Source organism: Muscardinus avellanarius (genome assembly GCF_963383645.1).
Source record: "Muscardinus avellanarius genome assembly, chromosome: 1".
NCBI classification, from domain to species: Eukaryota; Metazoa; Chordata; class Mammalia; order Rodentia; family Gliridae; genus Muscardinus; species Muscardinus avellanarius.
This window is the reverse complement of record NC_137786.1, coordinates 151,608,318-151,630,514: the sequence shown is the minus strand read 5'-3', so window position 1 is coordinate 151,630,514 and position 22,197 is coordinate 151,608,318. Positions and strand designations below refer to the sequence as shown.

The 22,197-nt window shown below is 38.6% G+C and overlaps 1 protein-coding gene and 1 pseudogene across 2 annotated transcripts in view; one reads left to right on the top strand and one right to left on the bottom strand.

Moving 5' to 3' along the window:
• Positions 1 to 7,746: 7,746 nt before the first annotated feature.
• On the bottom strand, positions 7,747 to 8,275 carry LOC308258350 (coatomer subunit zeta-1-like; annotated as a pseudogene). Its single transcript has one exon. The product of its transcript is annotated as a coatomer subunit zeta-1-like (transcript).
• Positions 8,276 to 9,774: 1,499 nt separating this feature from the next.
• Positions 9,775 to 22,197, top strand: part of CEP126 (centrosomal protein 126) — a gene marked incomplete at both ends in the record, with an annotated part of 77,052 nt that continues 64,629 nt past the window's right edge. Inside the window, 2 exons of the mRNA XM_080700573.1 lie at positions 9,775 to 9,902; positions 15,861 to 15,980. Coding sequence (XP_080556699.1) covers positions 9,775 to 9,902; positions 15,861 to 15,980 — 248 coding nt within the window. The remainder of the gene's footprint in view (positions 9,903 to 15,860; positions 15,981 to 22,197) is intronic.

The following is a 22,197-nucleotide window of genomic DNA, read 5'->3' as shown; positions in this document are numbered from 1 at the left end:
TCATATGAAAAACAAGGTAGCTTCCAGAGATCCTGCCATTTTAAGTTATACAAAGCCTTTTTTTATTGTTTCATGCCTGCATCACAAATCCATGCTTTTGCTGTATAGGCAAAATATCCATGTGGAGAGAGATAAACAGAGCATGAATTTATAAATTTACCTAATTTTTATAAGTCAGACTTTCTTGCCTTTGAAAAATGCCTTTGGAAAGCTATTTGTACAGAAATAGTAAGGAAGTAAAAACGAATGATACTGTGAGAAAAATATGACACTGAAATGACTTCCAAGTGCTAAGTAGGAATTTGTTCACTGAGATCATCCAGAGAAGATAATTCAGACTTAAAATATGCTTTTAACTGAATTTAGTTATCACTAATGGCCAGAAGAACCATATAACACCAAAATTCTAGGACTTTGATTTGCACATTTTATAATCATGTTGTTAAAAATTCAGAAGCTTTAAACATAAAAGAAATGCCATTATTGAAAATGACTGACTTCTTCACTTTAGAAATATGCCTAAGACTTTAACGTCTCTAAAATTAAGAGGCAGCTGGGTCATAGTGTAGCACGCTTTAATCCCAGCATTCAGGAGGCAGAGACCAGAGGATCGCAGTCTGCAGACAGCCTCAGCTACTTAGTGAGGCCCTTCACAACTCAGTGAGACCCTGTTTCAAAAATAAAAGACTATCCAGGCATGGTGGCGCACGCTTGTAATCTTAGCGCTTAGGAGGCTGAGACAGGAGGATCGCACAGGTTCGAAGCCAGCCTCAGCTACTTAGTGAGGCTCTCAGCAACTTATTGAGACCCTGTTTCCAAATAAAGTATAAAATAGGTCTGGGAGTATAGCCCAGAGGTAGAAAAGCCCCTGGGTTCCACCCCCAGTACCACAAAAAAGTAAAATAAGTAAAAATAAAAGACTAATTTTATTAACTGGTGTGGCTCAGAGGTAGAATGCCCCTGAGTTCTGTCCTCAGTACCTAAAAAAAAAAAAAAAAAAAAAAAAAAAGGCAATGTGGAACTTGTTTGAATCTTGCTTCTAGTTCAGGTTATTGTTTTGTCCAATTCCTTTCCTTGCCTGAGAAATAAAAGGCAGGGCCGTGTCATAATTGTTATGGTAGTGGCACAGTGACTGATATATAACAGGCATGCCAAACATTTACTTAATGGAAAAATATCTTAACTATCTCTTTTCTGACTTTACTTCCTCACCACCTACTATTTAAACTCAAACATCCTTAACTCCTATTTACTGAAAAGTAAAGCGGTGTAAAAATGAGCCAGGCGTGGTAGCACACAATTGTAATCCCAGTACTTGGGAGGCTGAGACAGGAGGACTGCACAGGTTCGAAGCCAGCCTCGGCTACTTAGTGAGGCTCTCAGCAACGTAGACCCTGTTTCCAAATAAAATATAAAATAGGTCTTGGAGTGTAACCTGGAGGTAGAAAAGCCCCTGGGTTCCATCCCTAGTACCACACACACACACACACACACACACACACACACACAGATTTATGTAATGTGGTTGAAAGAGCATATTGCCTGGTTTGCATCTTTTACTCTGGAACCTTTCTTTCTTGATTTTCTGGAGAAAATCGCCTAATATTTCTATTGCTCAACTACCCCTTTGTAGAATGGGGAATTGTCTTGTGAGTTAAATATTTTAATATGTGTGAGCACTTAGCACAGTGTGTGAGAAACAAAAACAACTAAGGTTGGTAGTGTTGTTGTTGTTATTATTATTATTATTATTATTATTATTATTATTTCACTTGATCTCTATGCAGTTCCAGCACTGTTGGCAAGCTTTGCAATCTAAATTAGGAGTAGATGAGTATATATCTTTCATTATAAATTTCTGGCTAAAGCCTTATGAAACTGAAATGAAGACTACAGAACTGTAGCAGCAATTTAAATCAGCCAGACCTTAAAATTCTTTGTTCTTTCACAGTTCCCCAGAGATAACTTTAGGGAATTCTTATTTGAGCAAGAAAAGACTTTTTGCAGAAGAAAAAATAGCCTCAGCCAAGACGAAGGTGACAGCACAGAAAGTTGTCTATCACAGGCTGCCACATGACTTGTGAGTTTGCAACAAATATTAAATTAAATAAAAAGCCCTTGATGAAGTTGTCTCATAGTTTTGAGCTTCTCTGTGGAAAAACATACCTTTACTTAGGAGTGTGTTTTTGTAACTAATAGCTGGGTCTCAGTCAATCACAAGCAACCAACTGATTAGACCATGCCCAAATAAGGCAAATGCCTACTAGCAGTCAATGAGATGATTTGTCTACTAGGCTTCTGTGTTGAACCTATAAATTCCTGCTGCTCACACTGCTGAGTGGAACTCCCTGAGCTGCTTCTGGTTCTGAATTCTGCCGGATTCATGAATTCCTCTTTGATCAAATCAACCCTATTAAATTTAATTTGTCTAAAGTTTTTCTAGTAGCACAGTGTTCAAATTAAATGTTATATGAACATACTTTGTAACAGCAAAGTAATTATTAGTTTCATTTATAAGTAAGAAATCTTTTGTGAGTAGGAGCTTTATGAGACCATATTGATGAAGCTGACTGTCTACTAGCAAGCTTGGGTTTAACACATTTGAAACATAACTCTTATTCCTCCTCCTCCACCTATCTGTTCCTCCCCATTCTAGTAAATAATAATGTTCCTTTTCCCCCTTGTTCTAGCCCCAAATCTGAGAGTCACATTGAACTTTTTTTCCTCATACTTGTCACAACCATCTATCAATACAACTTATTGGCTCAAAGTTCAAATTTTAAGCACTTCTTACCATTTTTATTAATATCTTTATAGTCCATGTTTCTGTCACCTTTCACCTTATCTACTAGGATAATCTTCTAGCTATCCTTAATATCTCTGATCTTATCCCATATAGTCTAGTTTCCCCACAACAGCTAAAACAATCTTTAAGGGTTAAATTTAATCATTTTAACTCAAAACTCCCCAATGACTTTCCCTCCATTGGAAATTAGATTTTATATTGAGTCCTTGCATGAAGTTCCCACTAAATCTGGGCCATATACCTCTCCAGTCTCATATATTGGCATTCTTGTGTGGAGCACATGCTTTCAAAGGATGTGGAAGGACTCCATTAAAGCCAAAAAGAGACTTAACTCCCAAGGCATGCCTGGGTGTGGCTCACATACCATGTGCAATGGACTAGTGTAACTTTTGCAGCACACACAGGCATAGCACAACACACCCAGAGGGCAACACAGAGGCACCACACAACACACAGGGCAACGCCCAGGCCAATAGACAATGCACAGGCGCAGTGTCTACCACCTGCTGGAATTCCTTGACAACCTACTGGACTGAGGACTATAACTGTCAGCACCTGAGACTGAAATCGTGCAGCTTGTTCTGCCAAGGAGTCCTGCCACCTGGCCATTCTGACCGCTGATAATGAGGCTGATCACTGACCCAGCCAGCTATGCGGCAGCCATAGGGCAAGTCCTCCCCGTCATCTCTGGTTGAGCAGTGGTTAAGGTTGGGCCTGAAGACCCAGACAAGACTCACAACTGACATACCTGAAATCCAGACACTGATTTCAGATTTCAGATTTCACTGATTTCAGAGCTGAGCTCTGTGGTAAGTAGACTGCCCAACCTGCCTTTCCAGGTTGTACTAATCAATCACCTCTCTCTCTCTCTCTCTCTCTCTCTCTCTCTCTCTCTCTCTCTCTCTCTCTCTCACACACACACACACACACACACACACACACACTCACACTCTCTCTCTCCCTCCCTCTCTCTCTCTCTGCCCTAAAATATCATAAATTGTATGGAGTTCACCTGGATCATTAATGAATAAAGAACTTGTTCGCAACTGGAATAAACGTTCTTGAAATGACTGAGACCATATTTTGGTTGTTTTCCACAATCGAAGTCTGCAGAGAACATGTTTCATACTTCATTCTGCTCCAGCCATAGTGGTCTTCTTGCTGCTAAGCAAACCAATATGATTCTGCCCTCAGAGCCTTTTGTACTTAGAGCTCCTGTGTTTGTAATATTCTTCATCTACATATTGGAGTGGCAACCTCTTTTCCTTCATTCAAACTCTGACCTAATTTTGCTTCCTCAGGGACCCTTCCTGAGCACTCTCTCTAAAATAGAACTGACATCAGTCTCTATCCCCCACGATACTCCATTTTTTTCACTTTATAGCACTTTTCACTACCTAATATATTCAGGAGGAAAAAATAAAGGGGATAAGCATAAGACTTTGCAGTTTTATTCACCACAATGTCCCCAGTACCTATTGGCATGTTTGGCAGAAAGTAGATGTTCAATATATATTTCCTTAATAGAAGAATTTTTTCTTTAAAAAATGATTTATTAGCTGGGCGTGGTGTCACACTCTTGTAATCCCAGTACTTGTGAGGCTAAGACAGGAGGATTGCACAGTTTTGAAGCCAGCCTCAGCTACTTAGTGAGGCTTTCAGCAACTTAGTGAGACCCTGTTTCCAAATCAAATATAAAATAGGTCTGGGAGTATAGCCTGGAGGTAGAAGGTTCCATCCCTGGTACCACAAAAAAAAAAAAAAAATTTTTTTTGAGCTGGGCGTGGTGGCACACACTTGTAATCCCAGCATTCGGGAGGCTGAGACAGGAGGATCATTGTTTGCGGACAGCCTCAGCTACTTAGTGAGGCCCTCTGAAACTTAGTGAGACCCTGTTTCAAAAATAAATAATAAAAAATAGGGCAGGGGGTGTAACTCGGAGGTCGAATGCCCCTGGGTTCCATCCCCAGACCCACAAAAAAATAAAGAAAAATGAATAAAATATAGGGCTGGGGGTGTAGCTCAGAGTTAGAATGCTCCAGGGCTCCATCCCTAGTACTTCAAAATAAATAAATAAATAAAAATAAAGAATACAAAATAGGGCTGGGAGTGTAACTTGGAGGTAGAATGCCCTTGGGTTCAATCCCCAGTACCACAAGAAAAAAGGAATTATTTTATGGTCTGGAAGTGTGGAAAAATTAAGCATTACAGGGCTGGGAATGTGGCTCAGTTGTACAATGCTTGACTTGCATGCTCAAGAACCTAGGCTAGTCAGGCATAGTGATATATTCCTGTATTCCTAGCCTCAGAAACTTTGCAAGACTGTCTTCAACCTAGAAAACCTTGTTTCAAAATAAAAATATACAAAATAAAATCTATTAAAAATCTATAAAAGGCTGTAAATGTATCTCAGAGGTAGAATGCCCCTGGGTTTAATCCCTGTAAATCATACCATACACACGCACACACACACACATACACAAGAACCTATGTTTGATTCTCAGCACCACACACAAAGCACTTAATTCAGATGTCTTTTCTGATAAAATGTTGAGATTTTAGTTTATTCTTTATTGCTTAAATCATATTTATCTTTCCTGTCAAAAGATACAATTTTTAAAATCCTCAAATTATTTTTCTATTATTCAAACAGCTAATCTTAAAACCATTTTTAAAAACCTAGGGCTATACAACTTAAGCAGAATGTATAAAACCTGCTTAATATCTTGAAGATAAAAGGAATTTTACATGTGAACATAACATTGTTAACCTGGACAGTCCTAAGTATTGGGAGGGAGGGAAATGGGGAGACAGGGAAGGGGGGAGGAGGGCACCCAGTACTATGCAAATATATGCCATTGTCAACATGATCTACATTATAATGTGAGACTATAATGCATATATATATAATAAAAAATAGAAATTTAAAAAATTTTTAAATGTGATTAAAAACACTGGCAACTCAATTTAAATTTTATTTTCTTCATAGTTGTTATTACAAAGCAGCACTTGAATGAGAATGATTATATGAGCATTTGTAGGTAGTTGAGAAACCAAATCATACTTCTTAATGGTAATTAATATATTAATATATCATGCGACAAAGCAGTAATGTGGCAAGGAATTATTAGTTACCAAACTAACAATTTACCAAAAACTCACTTTTAGGAAAACTAAAATGCCTGTGTACTCCAAACAGCAACCTCAACCTTCTCACTGTTACTTGTACTTTGCACTGCCCTACTTTGCTTGCTCTCAAATCATGCCTGGAGAGAGTTGTAATGATAGCAGTGGGAATAAAATTAAGGCCAATGCCTATGGCTAGGGCCAGTTAAAAACGTGCCAAGGTATCTAATTGTTCAAGGTTACACATTTAGCCTTTCTTTGTTAGGATTATATATTTTGTCCTTTCGGCGTGCTTCTGAATGGGACTTAGACATTTTGCATTCAAAATAAAAACTGGATTACTATGGAATTTTATTTAAAAATATGGAAATGTTGCTGGGCGTGGTGGCGCATGCTTGTAATCCCCGTGCTTGGGAGGCAGAGACAGGAGGATCACACAGGTTTGAAGCCAGCGTGCGCTGGCTTAGGAGACCCTGTTTCCAAATTTTAAAAATGTAAAAAAATAGGTCTGGGAGTGTAGCCCGGAGGTAGAAGGGCTTCCAGGAACCCCAGTACCACCAAAAAAAAAAAAAAAAAAAAATACAGAAATGTTTTATTCCTCTCTTCACAGAGAGGTATACAAAGATGGACATCTCCTGACTATACATCCCTTACACAGATAAGACACGTAAACAGGCCCAGTTATCTGTTCCTCTTCAGTGTTGGAGAACTGGCAATTGGTGGGGCAGAAAACTTAAGTCTCAGGATGGTTTTTTGTAAGATGTGTTTTGTGGGGAGAGAGCTTTGGGCCAAGAGGAAAGAGGAGACCCAAGAGTGTTTGATCCTCTCATCCTCCTGGAGAAATCCTTTCCTGGCCATCTAGGTGAGGAAGAGCCCAAACCTACTGCTTTTATGTAAGGCTTAGGCAGACAGGACAGGGTTAAGCAGCAGATGGCAGATCCAAGGCAGAGGAGCAAATGTGTGCAGGAAGGCCAGGGCCCAAGTCATAAGTCCCTACTCCTTCCCCAGTTGTGAGCAGAAACTCTTCTACCAAGACTAGAGTGGAGTTTTGTTCCAGGGCGTGGCTTTCCCTCCTCCCCCAGAGGACAAACCAGGCAAAGATCCCACAGTCACTAAAGATAGAGTTAAGGTCAAGAAATGGGCACCCCCATCTCTTTATAATGGCTGTGGTCATTATAAAGCTATATGCAAATCAGGGGAGAGTACGAATTTTATAAGCCCCATTCAATTACATTTAAATGACAGTTTGCACCACTCTGTGCTCTCCTTATAAGTTGTTCCCATCTCTTTCCCAGGATAAAGGACAGGCAATATGAAGAAATGAAGGGAAATGCTGAGACCAGCAAGTGGGACTAACATAAATCCCTACCCCCTCGCTACAGAAAAGATTTCTCCCCACCCCTGCTCCTGCTGGACATGTGGGCTGTTGGGATGAAGGCTGGGCAGAGGCAAAGGAAGGAAAACAAACACTCAGCACATTCTCTCTCCTGCTTTCATCTGGAGAATAGCTACAGCAATGGGCAAAGAAGTTGAGAAAATACAAAGGGTAGGAAGTGGGAAGCACAATCTAGTCTAGGAAAGAGGAGTTTGTTTCCCCTGCCCTGTATTCAAATCTGCTGGGAGAAAAATCTCTCAGCAGAGTGAGAAGAAAAGGAAAGTGTGTTGGGGAGGAGGCAACCCTAAATAGGATAGAGATCTAAGGATCCCTTGTGATTCCCAAGATGACCACGAAGTCACCGGTTGGGGACCGGATAAGGAGTCACAGCAGACATGCGGAATGTTGAGGGGTATGAGGGGTCAGGCACAGGGGGTCTTCACCAGAGGAGGGACCACTTGATCTGTTTCTTAGCTGACTGCAGCACCTGGGACATGGTCTGCACAAGGGGGACATCTTCACCCTGTAATGCCACCCGGTGTACTACTTGCTGAGGACCACTCTCTGGGACCACCCTCCATCTATGATTTCATCCACGGCCAAGAAGATCCCCTCCCTAATCTCATTTTGTAGAGCTTATTTTTCTACATTTTTCCACAGTATCTGGCTCAAGGAGTCAAAGAGGCAGTTCATAATAGCCATAAACATCAGCTCATTTTCAAAGGAGCTGCCAATCACAGAAATACATCCATACTGCCTTTATACACCACTGTCAGGCTTTCCAAGAGGGCAATCTCACTATCAGTCCAATGGCTCTTGTTGAGAATGTTCTTCTTCTCAAAGGCCTTTTGTTCCTTGACACTGGGGTAGGTATCATAGTACTTGGCAAAAAGTTGATCTCCATCATTGTCCAGAATGAAGATGGCTTTGACAGTATACAGGGAGGGTTCTAGTGCACACAGACTCATTGTGAAAGGGGCTCCCTAGTTATCTTCTTCCTCACTCCTTCAAGCAGACTCCCTTTCAAACATATGTAGAAAGCAATCTAACAACTTCCAGCTGGACTTTTGTAATTCCAGTACCTGAGAGGCAAAAATCAGCGCCTCTATCTTGCCCCAAAGCTGGTGCCTACATCGTTATGGAATTTTAAAACCTCAGTCCCAGAACATATTCCAACTTGAGTCATTACATCCACGTTTGCAAAAATTCTGTTTTAAATAGTTTCAGCTGGAAAAGTTTATTATTTAAACTCTAAAAAATGAACAAATTGATTTGCAAAGGCAGAGACATTTGAAGGGTAAGTGAGTGATCTTATTTGATCTGTTATATTCTGCTTCCAAGATGAGAAATTTTCCACCAAAAAAGAAAAAGAACTGGTTAAAATACAGTCAAATTTTCTAAGTGCTTTTATATTTGGGCTCCAACGAAAAGTTTCAGGCATTTTCCAAATTTTTACTTGCAAAGCAGTTAAACCAGTGGCTCAAAACTCCGTTTAATTTTCCATGCCTCCTGAAACAATTTTAATACGATGATCTCTTCTGGCATATCTTCCCAGGAGGTTACTAAATGAAATCTGGGCTTCTTTTCAGGCCGCTTTCACTGTGATGGTTCATTTCCAGAATCTGGCAGCAAGGCAAGGACCATTAGAAGCCTTTGAAATGTAGACGTTATAAGTAGGGCAGGGGATTGCAGAAGCTCGAAGGAGCGAGTGAGAGAAGGTCAGGAAGGAAAATTTTCACTTTACAACAACTTCTTAAAGAGATGATGTTTGAGGATATTGATGCCCTTAGAAAGTTTCACAACTTAAACCCCCACAACAAGATTTTGTATTTAAACAGCAAACCCATGTCCAAATTATCCCCGAAATAATCATCTCAGAATCTGCGGGTGGCATATGCCTGTGTCTGGGGATTTTCCATCTCCCTATCTTTCACCATTCTCAATACCTCCAACCCCCTGACCCCCAGCCCCAGGAAAACGCCCTCATAAAAGGTGAGGGGGTATGGAATGGAGCTCTAAGGGAAAAGTCTCCGGTCCTCCCGCGGGCCGCTGCGGAGTTCGGGGAAGCTCCCCGCGGGTGGGGCCGCCGCCGCCTCCTATTGGCTGCCTCGGCGCGCCGCCACCGCCTCCTATTGGCTGTCTCGGCGCGCCGTCCCGCCCCGTTCTCCTCCTTGGTTCCCGTCGCGAAGGACGCGGCGTCCGTTGGTTGTCAAGATGGCAGCGGCGGGGTCGCGGCCGCCACTTCTGCTATTGCCCGGCCAAGTCACCGCCGTCGCAGCTGCCATCGCCACCACTGTCACCAGCGCCGCTGCGCGGGAGCCAGGGCTACCGCGGCCCACCCTTCGGCGCCCGTGACGCGAGGCCTGAGGGACGGAGAGTAGGGAGGGGCCGAGGAGAAGCGGAGGAAGCCGGAGCTGCCATGAGGCAGGCGCTGGGGGTGAGCCGAGAGGCGGCGCTCAGGTGAAGGATGCTGACGGGCAGGCCGGGAGCCCAGAGCGCGACCGCGGGCCTGGGCGCCGAATCCTCCGACACCGTCGGCAGAGCCCGGGCCAGCCCCCGGGAGAGCGGCGGGCGCCAGCGACCTGGCGCTTACCTGTATCCTTCCCAGCCGGTGGCTGCGCGGTCGCGGTGTTAGAAGCGGGGCCCGTCCTGTGCCCCTTCCATTCCCACTGCCTCTGACGCAAGGTGATTGAAATTAGCAAGTCATCTTAGCGCGGCTGTTGCTTTGGCAACTGTCATTTCACCCCCTTTGGACCACATGTATGTATGCCATTTATCCTATTCGATGGGCAGTCCTCTGCTCCTGTCACCCCTAGCCCCGTCCTTCAAATTCATTGTCAAATTTTTGTGGATTTTAAAATACATCACCCGTGTATTCTGTGGGGAAGGTTTTTGTTTCCCGTCCTGGATTGATACTATTATGTTATTGACTTACATATTAACCACTTCCTAATTAATTGTTCTAATTAATTGGAGAAATTGCACAAATTAAAATGTTTTGTTGCCGGGCGTGGTGGCTCACGCTGGTAATCCCCGCGCTTGGGAGGCTGGGACAGGAGGATGGCACAGGTTCGAAGCCAGCCTCAGCTACTGAGTGAGGCTCTCAGCAACTTAATGAAACCCTGTTTCCAAATCAAAAATATAAAATAGGTCTGGAAATATAGCCCGGAGGAAGAAGGCCCCTGGGTTCCAGCCCAAGTACTTACTACACACACACACACACACACACACACACACACACGTTTTATCCTCAAAGAGTCTGTTTTAACAGTTTATCTAGCACACCCCTAATCCATTTACCAGAGCGGCTAAACCCTTGGACAGTTTGGTAGTTTGTTTTGTTTTCCATCCAGTCCAGTCTGTTGTCAGAGTGATAGCACAACAGAAAACAAGAAACCTAGACCTTCACAAACTGGATTGTTAATGGTTTTTTCCCCTAAGAATTTCTTGGGCCCACCTTTGGTGTTTTGGTTAGTTACATTATAGAAAATGAAAACAGTTTTGTTTTCAAAATACATAAACCATGTTTATTTCTTCAGAGAATGTCAGGATAATAGGGATTTAACATTCATATTCTCAAAGGACTTTGGTTGGCAGTGATGTGATGTGTAATCATCATCTTCATTCTTCTCAGGGAATGGAGTGTCTTCTCTTTCTAAATTAACCTCAAGCTCCAGTCCTCCTCACCCCACCCACCATGTTCTTCTCCCTGTTTCCTTATCCTCATTCCTTCCAACTTCTGGGATATTTTTATACTCTGATACAGCTTTAACAGCAAGTCATGGAACAATTTGATTGAGTATCTGCTTTTTGGCCAACTTTATTCTAAGCTCTAGAGATGCAGATTTACTGAGGAAGACAGGATGTGCAGAGCTTCACAATGGTAAAATGTACTTTCTCTAATAATGCTTTCCTCAAGCTTCTGTCCTTTCTGTCTCTTCTTTGGCAAAGTTCTCAAAATGGTAGCCTGCAGTTGTACCTTCTAGCTCCTCTCTTGTTTTCATTATTAACCTCATTCAGTTTGCCTTTTCCCTCACTGCTCCCCTGAATTGTCATTTTAGAGATGTACTCTGAAATAAATAGGACTGTCTTCTATATGAATTTGATTTTTCTCCCTTATTTTGTATTTTCTTGTAATTTGTAATTTTCTTGTAATTTGATTTTCTCCCTTTGTACTTTCTTGTAATTTGTATTTTCTTGGAAAACAAACTCCTATTACACTGACCTAAATTTATTTCTAAATCAAAATATAGGCGATATTAAAAAATGGCTTACTGATAAAGCATATATCTTCCCATAATTTTCATTAATGAAATGATCACAAATTTTATTTTCTAAAATTGATATGATAAAAAATAAAATTGATATAATATGAATATTAATATAAACACCAAAAATACTGTGAATAGAATTCAATAAATTAAATGAACATAACCAAAGAGACTTTATTCCAGAATTGTAATGATTGTTTCCTGTAAAGAAATATATTACTAACAATATGCTAAAAAAAAAAAAAACCCTACACAGTTTAAGTGCCATGGTACACCCCTGTAATCCCAGTACTTGGGGGGCTAAAATGGGAAGATGATAGTTTCCATTCCAACCTCAGCAACTTAGCGAGTCCCTGTTTGAAATTTTAAAAATAAAACGGTCTGAGGGTATAACTCAGAACAGAATATCCCTGGGTCTAATCCCCAGTACCCACCAAGAACAGCTATACAGTAAGCCGGACATGGTGGCACATGCTTGTAATCCCAGTGCTTGGGAGACTGAGAAAGGAGGATCGCATGGGTTCGAAGCCAGCCTCAGCTACTTAGTGAGGCTCACAGCAACTTAGTGAGACCCTGTTTCCAAATAAAGTATAAAATACGTCTGGGAGTATAGCCCAGAGGTAGAAAAGCCCCTGGGGGAGTATAGCCCAGAGGTAGAAAAGCCCCTGGGCTCCACCCTCAGTATCACAAAAAAAATAAAACAGTAATAAGTAATCATTTCAATAGATGACCATGAGATTTTGATAAAATCCTACTTTTGTTTTTGTTTATGTGTATTTGCTATGTTTATATATTTTGCTAATATGCATATATACAAGTTTTTATTGCACACACACATACACACACATAAATACACACACACACACACACACACACACACAAATTGGGATAAAGGGAATTTGAATGTATAAAAAACAGTGACACTAAAGAATATTATGTTTTCCAGTTGGAAAAACACTGAAGCACCTTTTATATAAGCATTATTTTGGATGTTCTTAGTGTCTGTAGTGTTTCCCATTAGATTCCTAATACAGAGTAGGTGCTCAGATTTATTAAATGAATGAATGAATGGAAATAAAGTTAAAACATCATATTCTTAAAATAAACAAATGCAAATATTTTAGTAAAAATTTTAGGTGTGATTTCCAGATATGAACAAAATACCCCGAAGCCATCCAGCTTTTTGCTGAAGAGACTAACCGGAGTCAAAATTTCCTAATTCTAAAGCCTATAAAAGAATAATACCTATAAATTCTGTGTGAGTAAAGTTAACTAAAATTACATCATTTCAGTCTCTTATAAGAATTCAAATTACAATATTTTTAAAAAAAGGGAAAGGTGGGGGGTCCCCTCTTCGTGCTGTGCCTCTTTTTTCTGACAGATATCCCATCTTTGACTCTTTCATTTTATCCGAATACTTGCCATGCTTCTCCTTTTTACCCATCTTATACCATATTCTTGAATATTTGCTCATATTCCCTCACCAACATCCTTAGTTCTTTGCACTCCTATCCCACTTCCTCTACGCAGAAACTATCATAGTCCTTCTCTATTCCTTCCTGTGGACAATAAAAATGTTGTCATAGAAAACTATAGATTGGCAAAAGACAGTATAGATTGGCACTAGTATTACCTAAATACAAACAGGCTTTCTCTTGCTCCCCTAAGGTCTATGCCAGATCTCTACCACCTTCCACCATTCTCAGTAGACTTTCTTACCACTGATAAAGCATCTATGCTATGAACATAGCAGGTCCCTTCCAACAAACAATACAAACCCACACACACCTACCCACCTGCTTTTTTTCCCAGGCTCGCTGATGGGATATCACTTTTACTGTAAAATGTGAATACATCCACTTATGCCCTTATTTCTATCCCCTTTATTTTCCGCAATAGCCCTGGATTATAAATTATTCCACCTCTCATAGTTAACTTTCAGTTTCTCTTAGCATGTTCCAGTTTTGACAATCCTTAAATTAGGTAAACTAATAATTAAACCTCTTGACCACATAATCCTCTTTAACTATGTTCTAATATCTCCTCTTTCTTATTCAAGACCTCTAAAAATGAATAATCTATACTATATCTGCCCTGAGTCATATCTTATTCTATGTTGCAGAATAAACTCGATCTACTAAAATGATAAATATATATTAAAAAATGTAAAGGAAAACTGGCAGAAAATAGTTTCACATTTTTATTGTTTGAAGTTATAGTAACTGTGCTTTTTTGGGGGGGAAATGGGTACTAGGGATTGAACCCAGGAGCATTCTACCTCTAAACTCCCAACCCTTGTTTTTTATTTTGAAACAGGGTCTTCTTAAGTTTCTGAGAGTCTTACTACATTTCTAAGGCTGCCTAAAACCTGAAATCCTTCTGTCACAGCCTCCCAAGTACTAGGATCACAGAGGTGTGTGTACCTCACTCCCTGGGACCAATCACTAGTATCAAAAAGAAAGAAGCCGGGCGTGGTGGCGCACGCTTGTAATCCCCGCGCTTGGGAGGCAGAGACAGGAGGATCGCGCAGGTTCGAAGCCAGCCTCTCGCACTGGCTTAGGAGACCCTGTTTCCAAATAAAAATGTAAAAATAGGTCTGGGAGTGTAGCCCGGAGATAGAAGGGCTTCCAGGAACCCCAGTACCACCAAAAAAAAAGAAGAAGAAGAAGAAGAAGAAGAAGAAGAAGAAGAAGAAGAAGAAGAAGAAGAAGAAGAAGAAGAAGAAAAAAGAAAACAAACCCCATTAGAAAAGGTCCCAACAACTAAAAAGTTCAAATAAATATGACTATTTTGAAATATATGATAGACGTGGGGGGGGCACTAGGAATTGAACCCAGAGGCATTCTAACTCCAAGCTACACCGTCATCCTGCTTTTTAAATATTTCCACATAAATACTTTCCACATATTTCTTATGTGGAAACAGGATCTCACTAGGTTGCTGAGAACCTCACCAAGTTGTTGAGGATGGCTTTGAACCTGCCTCCCAAGCACTCCCAAGTGTCTACCACACCCAGCTTATAATAGATTTTTATAATATTGATGGTGAACCAGTATAGGACCCTGAAATTACAACATTTGGAATTAACAAATCATGTATAGCATAATTTATTGTCAAGTATATTTTTATATTCCGAATTACCATCAATAACCAATTTATTACATGTTGATTAAATGAATCTCATAAAAATTTTGAACCTCAACTTTTAGAAAAAATTATTGATTGATTGATTGATTGTGATACTTGAGCCCAGAGGCATTCTACCTCTGAGCTACACCCCCAGCCCTAGTTTGAAATAGGATCTCACTTGGTTGATAAGAGTCTCACTACTTGCTGAGGCTGTTCGCAAACTTGGGATCGTCCTGTCTCACCCCCCCAAATACTGGGATTACAAGTATGTGCCACCATGACCGGCTTTGGGAAAAAAAATATATATATATAAACAACCATTTATTCTGAAAAAGACAAAAGGGGAGGCCCTGCAATCTGTAACTTAAGTGTAATCTCACACGCTTTTATATCTTAATGATGAGCCACTAAATAGTTAAGTTATTCAGTGACCATTTTTAAAATTCAAAATTATGAAACAAAAATACTGTGGCAAATCTGAGTAAACTATATAATAATAAGTTAGTGAAACTAACCACATCAATATATTTTTAAAGTTTATATATAATAAATTTCAAATGAATGGTTAGGATAATCAAATATTTCAACTTCTTTAGAAAACTTTTGGATAAACAGATGACTATGCATGATGTCTGAGTGGGATTGTTTTGTTTTTATAGCCTGTAATTAAATCACTAAGTAAATAACTATATCCCCCAGATTCCAATTACATTGCTATTTGACTTTTAATATTTGATTATGACTTTCATAGTATAAAGGATATATGAAACATTTCTATACTATGAAACATTTAATTTATTTACTTTCTATTAGTGAATTGCAACTGTTTTATAGTATATACATGCCTAAAAAGGCAACTGTTCAAATATCATTACAGTGAATGAATATATATAGTTTCCTTGTCTGAGCTCATGGTTTCTCAAATTCCCCCCACCCAGAGAAAGTGAGACCTATCTTAAATTCTAATATCAAGTCAGAATTTTTTAATATAAAACATCTTCTGGTCTTATTACTAATACTAATGTGTACACATCCTAATTGTTTCACAAAAACAACATATCATTAGCTTAAAGCTATAGTTATATTTATTATCGTCTTTACATTTATCCATGAAAGACATAAGCTGTTGTTCTTAACTTAATGTTATTATTAGAGATATGAAAACCCGTCTAGAGAAAAATTTAGAAGAAGAGCGCCAAATATTACTGCAGCAACAAAAAATATGTCGAAATCAAGCCCGTAAATATTTTGTGGAGTCAAACCGAAGAAAAAAGTAAGTAACTGTATTTCATTCAGAAGTACAGAAATTCAGAGTTAATATAAATGAACAGATACTCTGTAGCCCATTATGAACCTAAGTCATGACAATCTGTAAATCTGTAAAGCACTAATCAATATTTGTGTGACTTTGTAAGTTTTGTTATTAGGTTTTTTTGCTCAAAGCACAAAGATAGTGATATATTGCCAGGTTCACTAACTTGTGGCCATACCAGTCTTTTCTTGTCATAGGCATCTTATTACAGTGTCATGTACACTTCTTAAAATGACTGTAAAATGTGTTTTTATTACTTTATAATGAATTAAAAGATTAGCAATTATAGCTGGGCATGGTGACACACACCTGTAATCTCAGTAGTCAAGAGACTGAGAAAGGAGGATCAATAGCAGCCTGGACAACTTAGTGAGACCCTATCTTGAAAGTAAACTGTAGAAAGGGCTGAGGATAAAGTGCTTGCCTACAATGCAAAAAGCCCTAAATTCTATCCTGAGTACCAAAAATAAAAATAAAATAACATGGCAATTATTAGTGTCTAATAGAATGTAATTTGGTTTTAATTTATTATTCACTTTATATAATTTTTACATGTGCCACCCTCATTCATTCAATTATAAAACTGAGTATAAATATGAATAATGGCAGAAATATAATAAATGGAATTTCATAAATGACCCCCCCAAAAAAGCTTTCTCATATAAGCTGGAAATGTAAATGAAAATGCAAACTATCCAATCACCCAGATGTTTAGAATGTTTTATATATTAAAATTTTAAAGACAGAGTGATTATGCAGTTTTTATTGTTGTTTTTGCTACCTTATTCATATTCCTATAATAGATGAATAGCAGAAAATCCCTAGGGTTTATTAGCTACATCATTGGGCATATGTTCCATATCCCATTAGGGAATATAAAATTGTTTACCTATAATTTTTTCTGACATAATATTTCTCATTAGATTAACCCTTTATTTGTTCAACATAGGTAAAAATTATTTAAGCTTTTGGGGTTTTTTTATATTTTTGTACTTCTGTTTTTCTCCTATCTTTTAGCTTTTAAAACCTGTAAAGTGCACATGACAGGTGCTAGTAAAGATGATTATAAATTTTCTTCTAAATTTCTGCTTTCTACTAACAAATATGATCATGGAATTTTTTATGTCTTTTCCCCTTTTGGCTAAATATAATTTGCTTCTGCCAGCTATCATGTATACTTTGACATTGTCAGTGTTGTGTCCCCAGCAGTCAACGGAAAACATTCCTAACATCAAATGCTCTTTGTTTGGCGTAGTTACTTAAAATCATGCTTATTTTCTTATTTGCCACATTTGTGCACTTCCATTAGCCATTTTTTTGCATTATATGCTTTTGTCATATTCTCAGATTTTCAATTATCACACTCAATTTCTATACAATGAAATCCTCCTCTGTTTCCCTCCAAAGACCTTCTGTCTTTAACTTCCTACTCCAAGAAGTACTGGTTACCTTTTAAACTTATTATAAATAACATCCTAGAACTTTTCTTCATTGTTGGCGTACATTCTAAAAGAACTTTCTAGACCTTTATAGATCAAGTAATTTTAACATACACACGCATAAAGGAAATTTACATTTCCCACATTGTTTTTAGTCCATTATTCAGAAACCTCTTTTGGTAAATAGTGGGTGGAAATTTATTCACTCAACATGCACAGCTAATTGAGTACCAATAATTCAACATTATGTTGGGAAGAGTTTTTTTATTCATCTGTTTTACTATGAAACTTTAGATAAGGGTAATAATATAATTTAATGCAACCTCATGAAGAAAAGAAATTGAAATAATATTTAAGAAGGAACCCAAAGGGAGGCTTCAGATAGTTTTAAAACACTAAATTATATCGGGGCATGGTGGCACACGCTTGTAATCCCAGCATTTGGGAGGTTGAGACAGGAAGATCCCACAGGTTCAAAGCCAGCCTCAGCTATTGAGTGAGGCTCTCAGCAACCTAGTGAGACCCTCTTTCCAAATAAAGTATAAAAAATAGGTCTGGGAGTATAGCCCAGAAGTAGAAAAGCCCCTGAGTTCCTCCCCTAGTACCGCACACACGCACACACACACAAAAAACACTATAATATAAGCACATAGACTTAAATTCCTATGTAACTAACTGCCAGAAAATAAAAGACAAAGACCATATTGGAAAAATTGCCCAAAGAAAAAGAGGAAAATCTGCCAATTAACAGGTAAAGGATATGTTTTGTAAGAGTAATTAAGATCAATCATTTGAAAAGATTAAATATCATAAAAGTAGAAGTAATTACTTAGAGAATCAATGGAATAACATGGTGAACATGAAGTGTGGGGTAGCTTCCTTATTCAGTTTTGAGAATGATGGTGCTTGGAGTTTCTCATTAGTCATGAAAAAAAATTTTAGAATACATAAGAAATTATATTTTAAATAAGTCATATTTTATAGATATATGGTATAAATTAAATAGATTCAAATAAATTTAAGTATTAATAGGTTTAAATATTCATATGTAATATACCTATAGTATATTAAAAGAAAATTAGAATATTTGGAAGTTCTCTATTTAAAATGTTGTCATAGAAGATAGGAATGTATTCATTTAACTAACATTTACCGAGAAGCACCAAGATTTCATATTCTGAAAAATAAAAAGTAAAAAGCATGATTCCTCCCCTCAAATTACTAACAGTGAAGTAATGAAGGATAACAGTGCTATACAATAAATACTATAGTAGAGTCACCTGTGAGGTGCTATGAAAGCACATCTCATAGACTACAGGACAAGGAAGAATTCCTGGAAGAGTAGTCTTACTAGTCAGCCATAAGCTAACCAGGGACATGAAAAGGAAAGATGTTTCATGCAGAAAGAACAGTGTGTGAAAAGCCTAATGTTATGAAATACAGAACAGAAGTTGTATGCAGTCAATATGTGGAAAAATGTAGAAGTGTATCAGTAAACGAAGCTATAAGGTGGTAGCAGACCTTATCATGAAATAATTTTCATGCCAATGTAAATAAATGGTTTGTCCTTAGATTCTATAGAAATTGTGCTTAGATGAGATTGAAGGAGTAACACCAGGGAAGTGTCTTGAGTTATATTATAGCAAAGGAGTAGAGGGTGAAGCAGAAGCACTGGCTGAGGGCACAGAGCACAGTAGAAAGCTGTTGCCATGATCTAGGCAAGAGAATGGGTATGGCAATGAAGTTGGCATTGAGTTGGTATCGAACAGTAGTCAAAGGTCAGTTACAGATGGCACATGAACAGCACTATACTTATAGATTATGAAATGGTATACTTATAGATTATGAAACTAGGTTGCTGAGAGCCTCACTAAATTGCTGAGGTTAGTCTTGAACCTGCAATCCTCCTGTCTCAGCCCCCCAAGTGCTGAGATTACAGGTTTGTGCCACTATTCTCATCTCAGGTTTTTTTTTGTTTTGTTTTGTTTTTTTGTTTTTTTTTTTAACAGTACTGGAGATGGAACACAGGAGCATTCTTAACCTCCGAGCTACATCCCCAGACCTAATTTTTTACTCTTTATTTTGAAACAGGGTCTCACTGAGTTGCAGAAGGCCTCACTAAGTAGCTCAGGCTGGCTGCAAACCCGAATCCTCCTGTCTCAGCCTCCCGAATGCTAGGATTACAAGTGTGTGTCACCACGCCCAGCTACATGTATTCTTAATACTGCTTAGTTTATATTGTTTTTTTAAAACTGTACCATGATGCTTATTTGTTTCATTCTTAAGAGTATTTCCAAAGGAAGAATAGTATACTCCATAGTTGATGACTCCTGGGAAAACAGAACAAATGGTTTGGCATATGGCCATCATTTAATGAGGTGGCTCACTTTGAACCAAGGTGTGTTCTACATGTTTCATGAAGCAGAACTGCACATGTGCAACAGACCTTTCAAAAGTTGCCAAGGCAGACTGTTTTTCTGTGAAAAAGGCTAATTCCAGTTTAATGGAAAGCAGCAACACACTCTGAATTCTACATGGTAGGAAGTCATCTTTCTTATCCCTTACTGCCAGTTGTTTTTATTCCCATAGCATTTATCATAGTGCCTGGCACATAAGAGTATAAAAGGAACTCAGTAACTTGTCACTGAGTAACAAAAGAATATAGTAATCATTACTATGATTCTTAAATTTTTTATTGTTAGACCTATCTTTGTGTTCAGGAGTAGAAACATCTGCTTGGTCACATTCTATCCGTGGTTTAGTTTGACTCAACACAGACTTTGTATTCTAAGGTCCTGTAAAGTACTATAAGAAATTACTATCACTTTCAGTATACATTATATCCCAGAGAACAGGGCCACTGGAAAACAATATGAAATGATAGAGTAACTTGCTATCAAACTGGCTTTCTGCTTAGAGAAACGAAAGTACTACTGCTTAGCTTCAGAATCTGCCATTCCTCATTGCCATACTTGGCTGAATCAGTATTTTTTCAACTTCTCAAACATGCTAAGTTTCTTTGCTTTCTTGTTCTCAAGTCCCAGGACATTTGCATTCTGTTTCTCTTGCCTACAGCACTCTTTTCCCTCTTGTTTTTCATAACTGGCGTCTATATTCCAAAATCTTTAGCTTAAATGTCATGTCTCCAGAGAAATATTCCCTGTTTACACTATTTAAAATAGGTTTCCTGGATCACTATCTAAGGCTAGGGTTTTATTACTTTATATCACTTATGAGTAATTCTTTGATTATGTGGTTATGTTAGCTTTCTTCACTAAATAATAAATACTACCTGGATCATATTTGTTTTACTTAATGCTCTATCCCAGCAGATAAATTATTAAGTAAAAATAACAGATAACTGTGTGTAAAATTATTCTGATTGCATTTGAAGTTGACATGGTAGAATATTTATTCAATAATTATTAGGCATCTAAAGGGACAAAGCTTTATATCAGACCTATGATTCCAGAAATTAAAATTTCAGTCCCTGTAGTCAATGACCTTATAGTTTGATGGGAGATACAATTAAAATAAAGTTAGCCGGGTGTGGTGGCGCATGCTTGTAATCCCCGCGCTTGGGAGGCGGAGACAGGAGGATCACGCAGGTTCGAAGCCAGCCGTGCTGGCGTAAGAGACCCTGTTTCAAAAATATAAAATAGGTCTGGGAGTGTAGCCCGGAGGAAGAAGGGCTTCCAGGAACCCCAGTACCACCAAAAAAATAAATAAATAAAATAAAATAAAATAAAGTTAATTCTTTTATCAACAATTCTGTTGAGTACCCTCTGTGTTTTAAGCACTGAGTGCTGTCCTGTGTATGACATTAGTCTAACAAACAATACTAAAAATTAAATAGATAATTACATGTTAGTAAGATAAATAATATGCTAAGGTTAAACATGGGATTTCTTAGGAAGATGAACTTTCATAAGTATATTGGGGATGGAAGAAGTGCTTTGTAGAAGAGAAAAATTACATGATATATAGTAATTTAAAACCAAGCAGAGGCCAAGTGTGATGGCACATGCTTGTAATCCTAGTACTTGGGAGGCTGAAACAAGAGGATCGTGGTTTGTGGCCAGCCTCAGCTACTTAGTGAGCCCTCTGCAACTTAGTGAGACCCAGTTTCAAAATAAAGAATATTAAATAGGGCAGGGGGTGTAGCTTAGAGGTATAATGCTCCTGAGTTCCATCCCCCATTACCTAAAAAAAAAAAAGTCAGGATGCCTAATTCAGACTTCCACTAAGTAGTTATGTGACCTTGAACAAATTACTAACCTTTTTAAGACTCAGTTTTTTCATCTGTGAGATAAAACAAGGTAATGCACATACCTAGCATGTACAGTACTAAGCCCTATTTAGCATAAAATAGTGCATATTAAGAACCCTTGTTTTGCTTTGCTTTGTTTTGTTTTGCAGTGTTGGGTGTGCCATACACTTTTTTTTTCAGTACTAGAGATGGAACCCAGGAGCATTGTACCTCCAAGTTACACCCCAGCCCTATTTTTTATTATTTATATTGAAACAGGGTCTCACTAAGTAGCTGAGGCTGTGCGCCAACTGTGATCCTCCTGTCTCAGCCTCCCAAATGCTGGGATTACAAGCCTGCACCACCTCACCCGGCTGGCATGCACTCTTATCACTGAGCCCTTAAGCACTTTTTTTCTACAGGCCACTGTATATGTAGTGATGAACTCTGTTATGTCAGCAGTCTTCTCCCAAACATTCTAAGTCAGTAC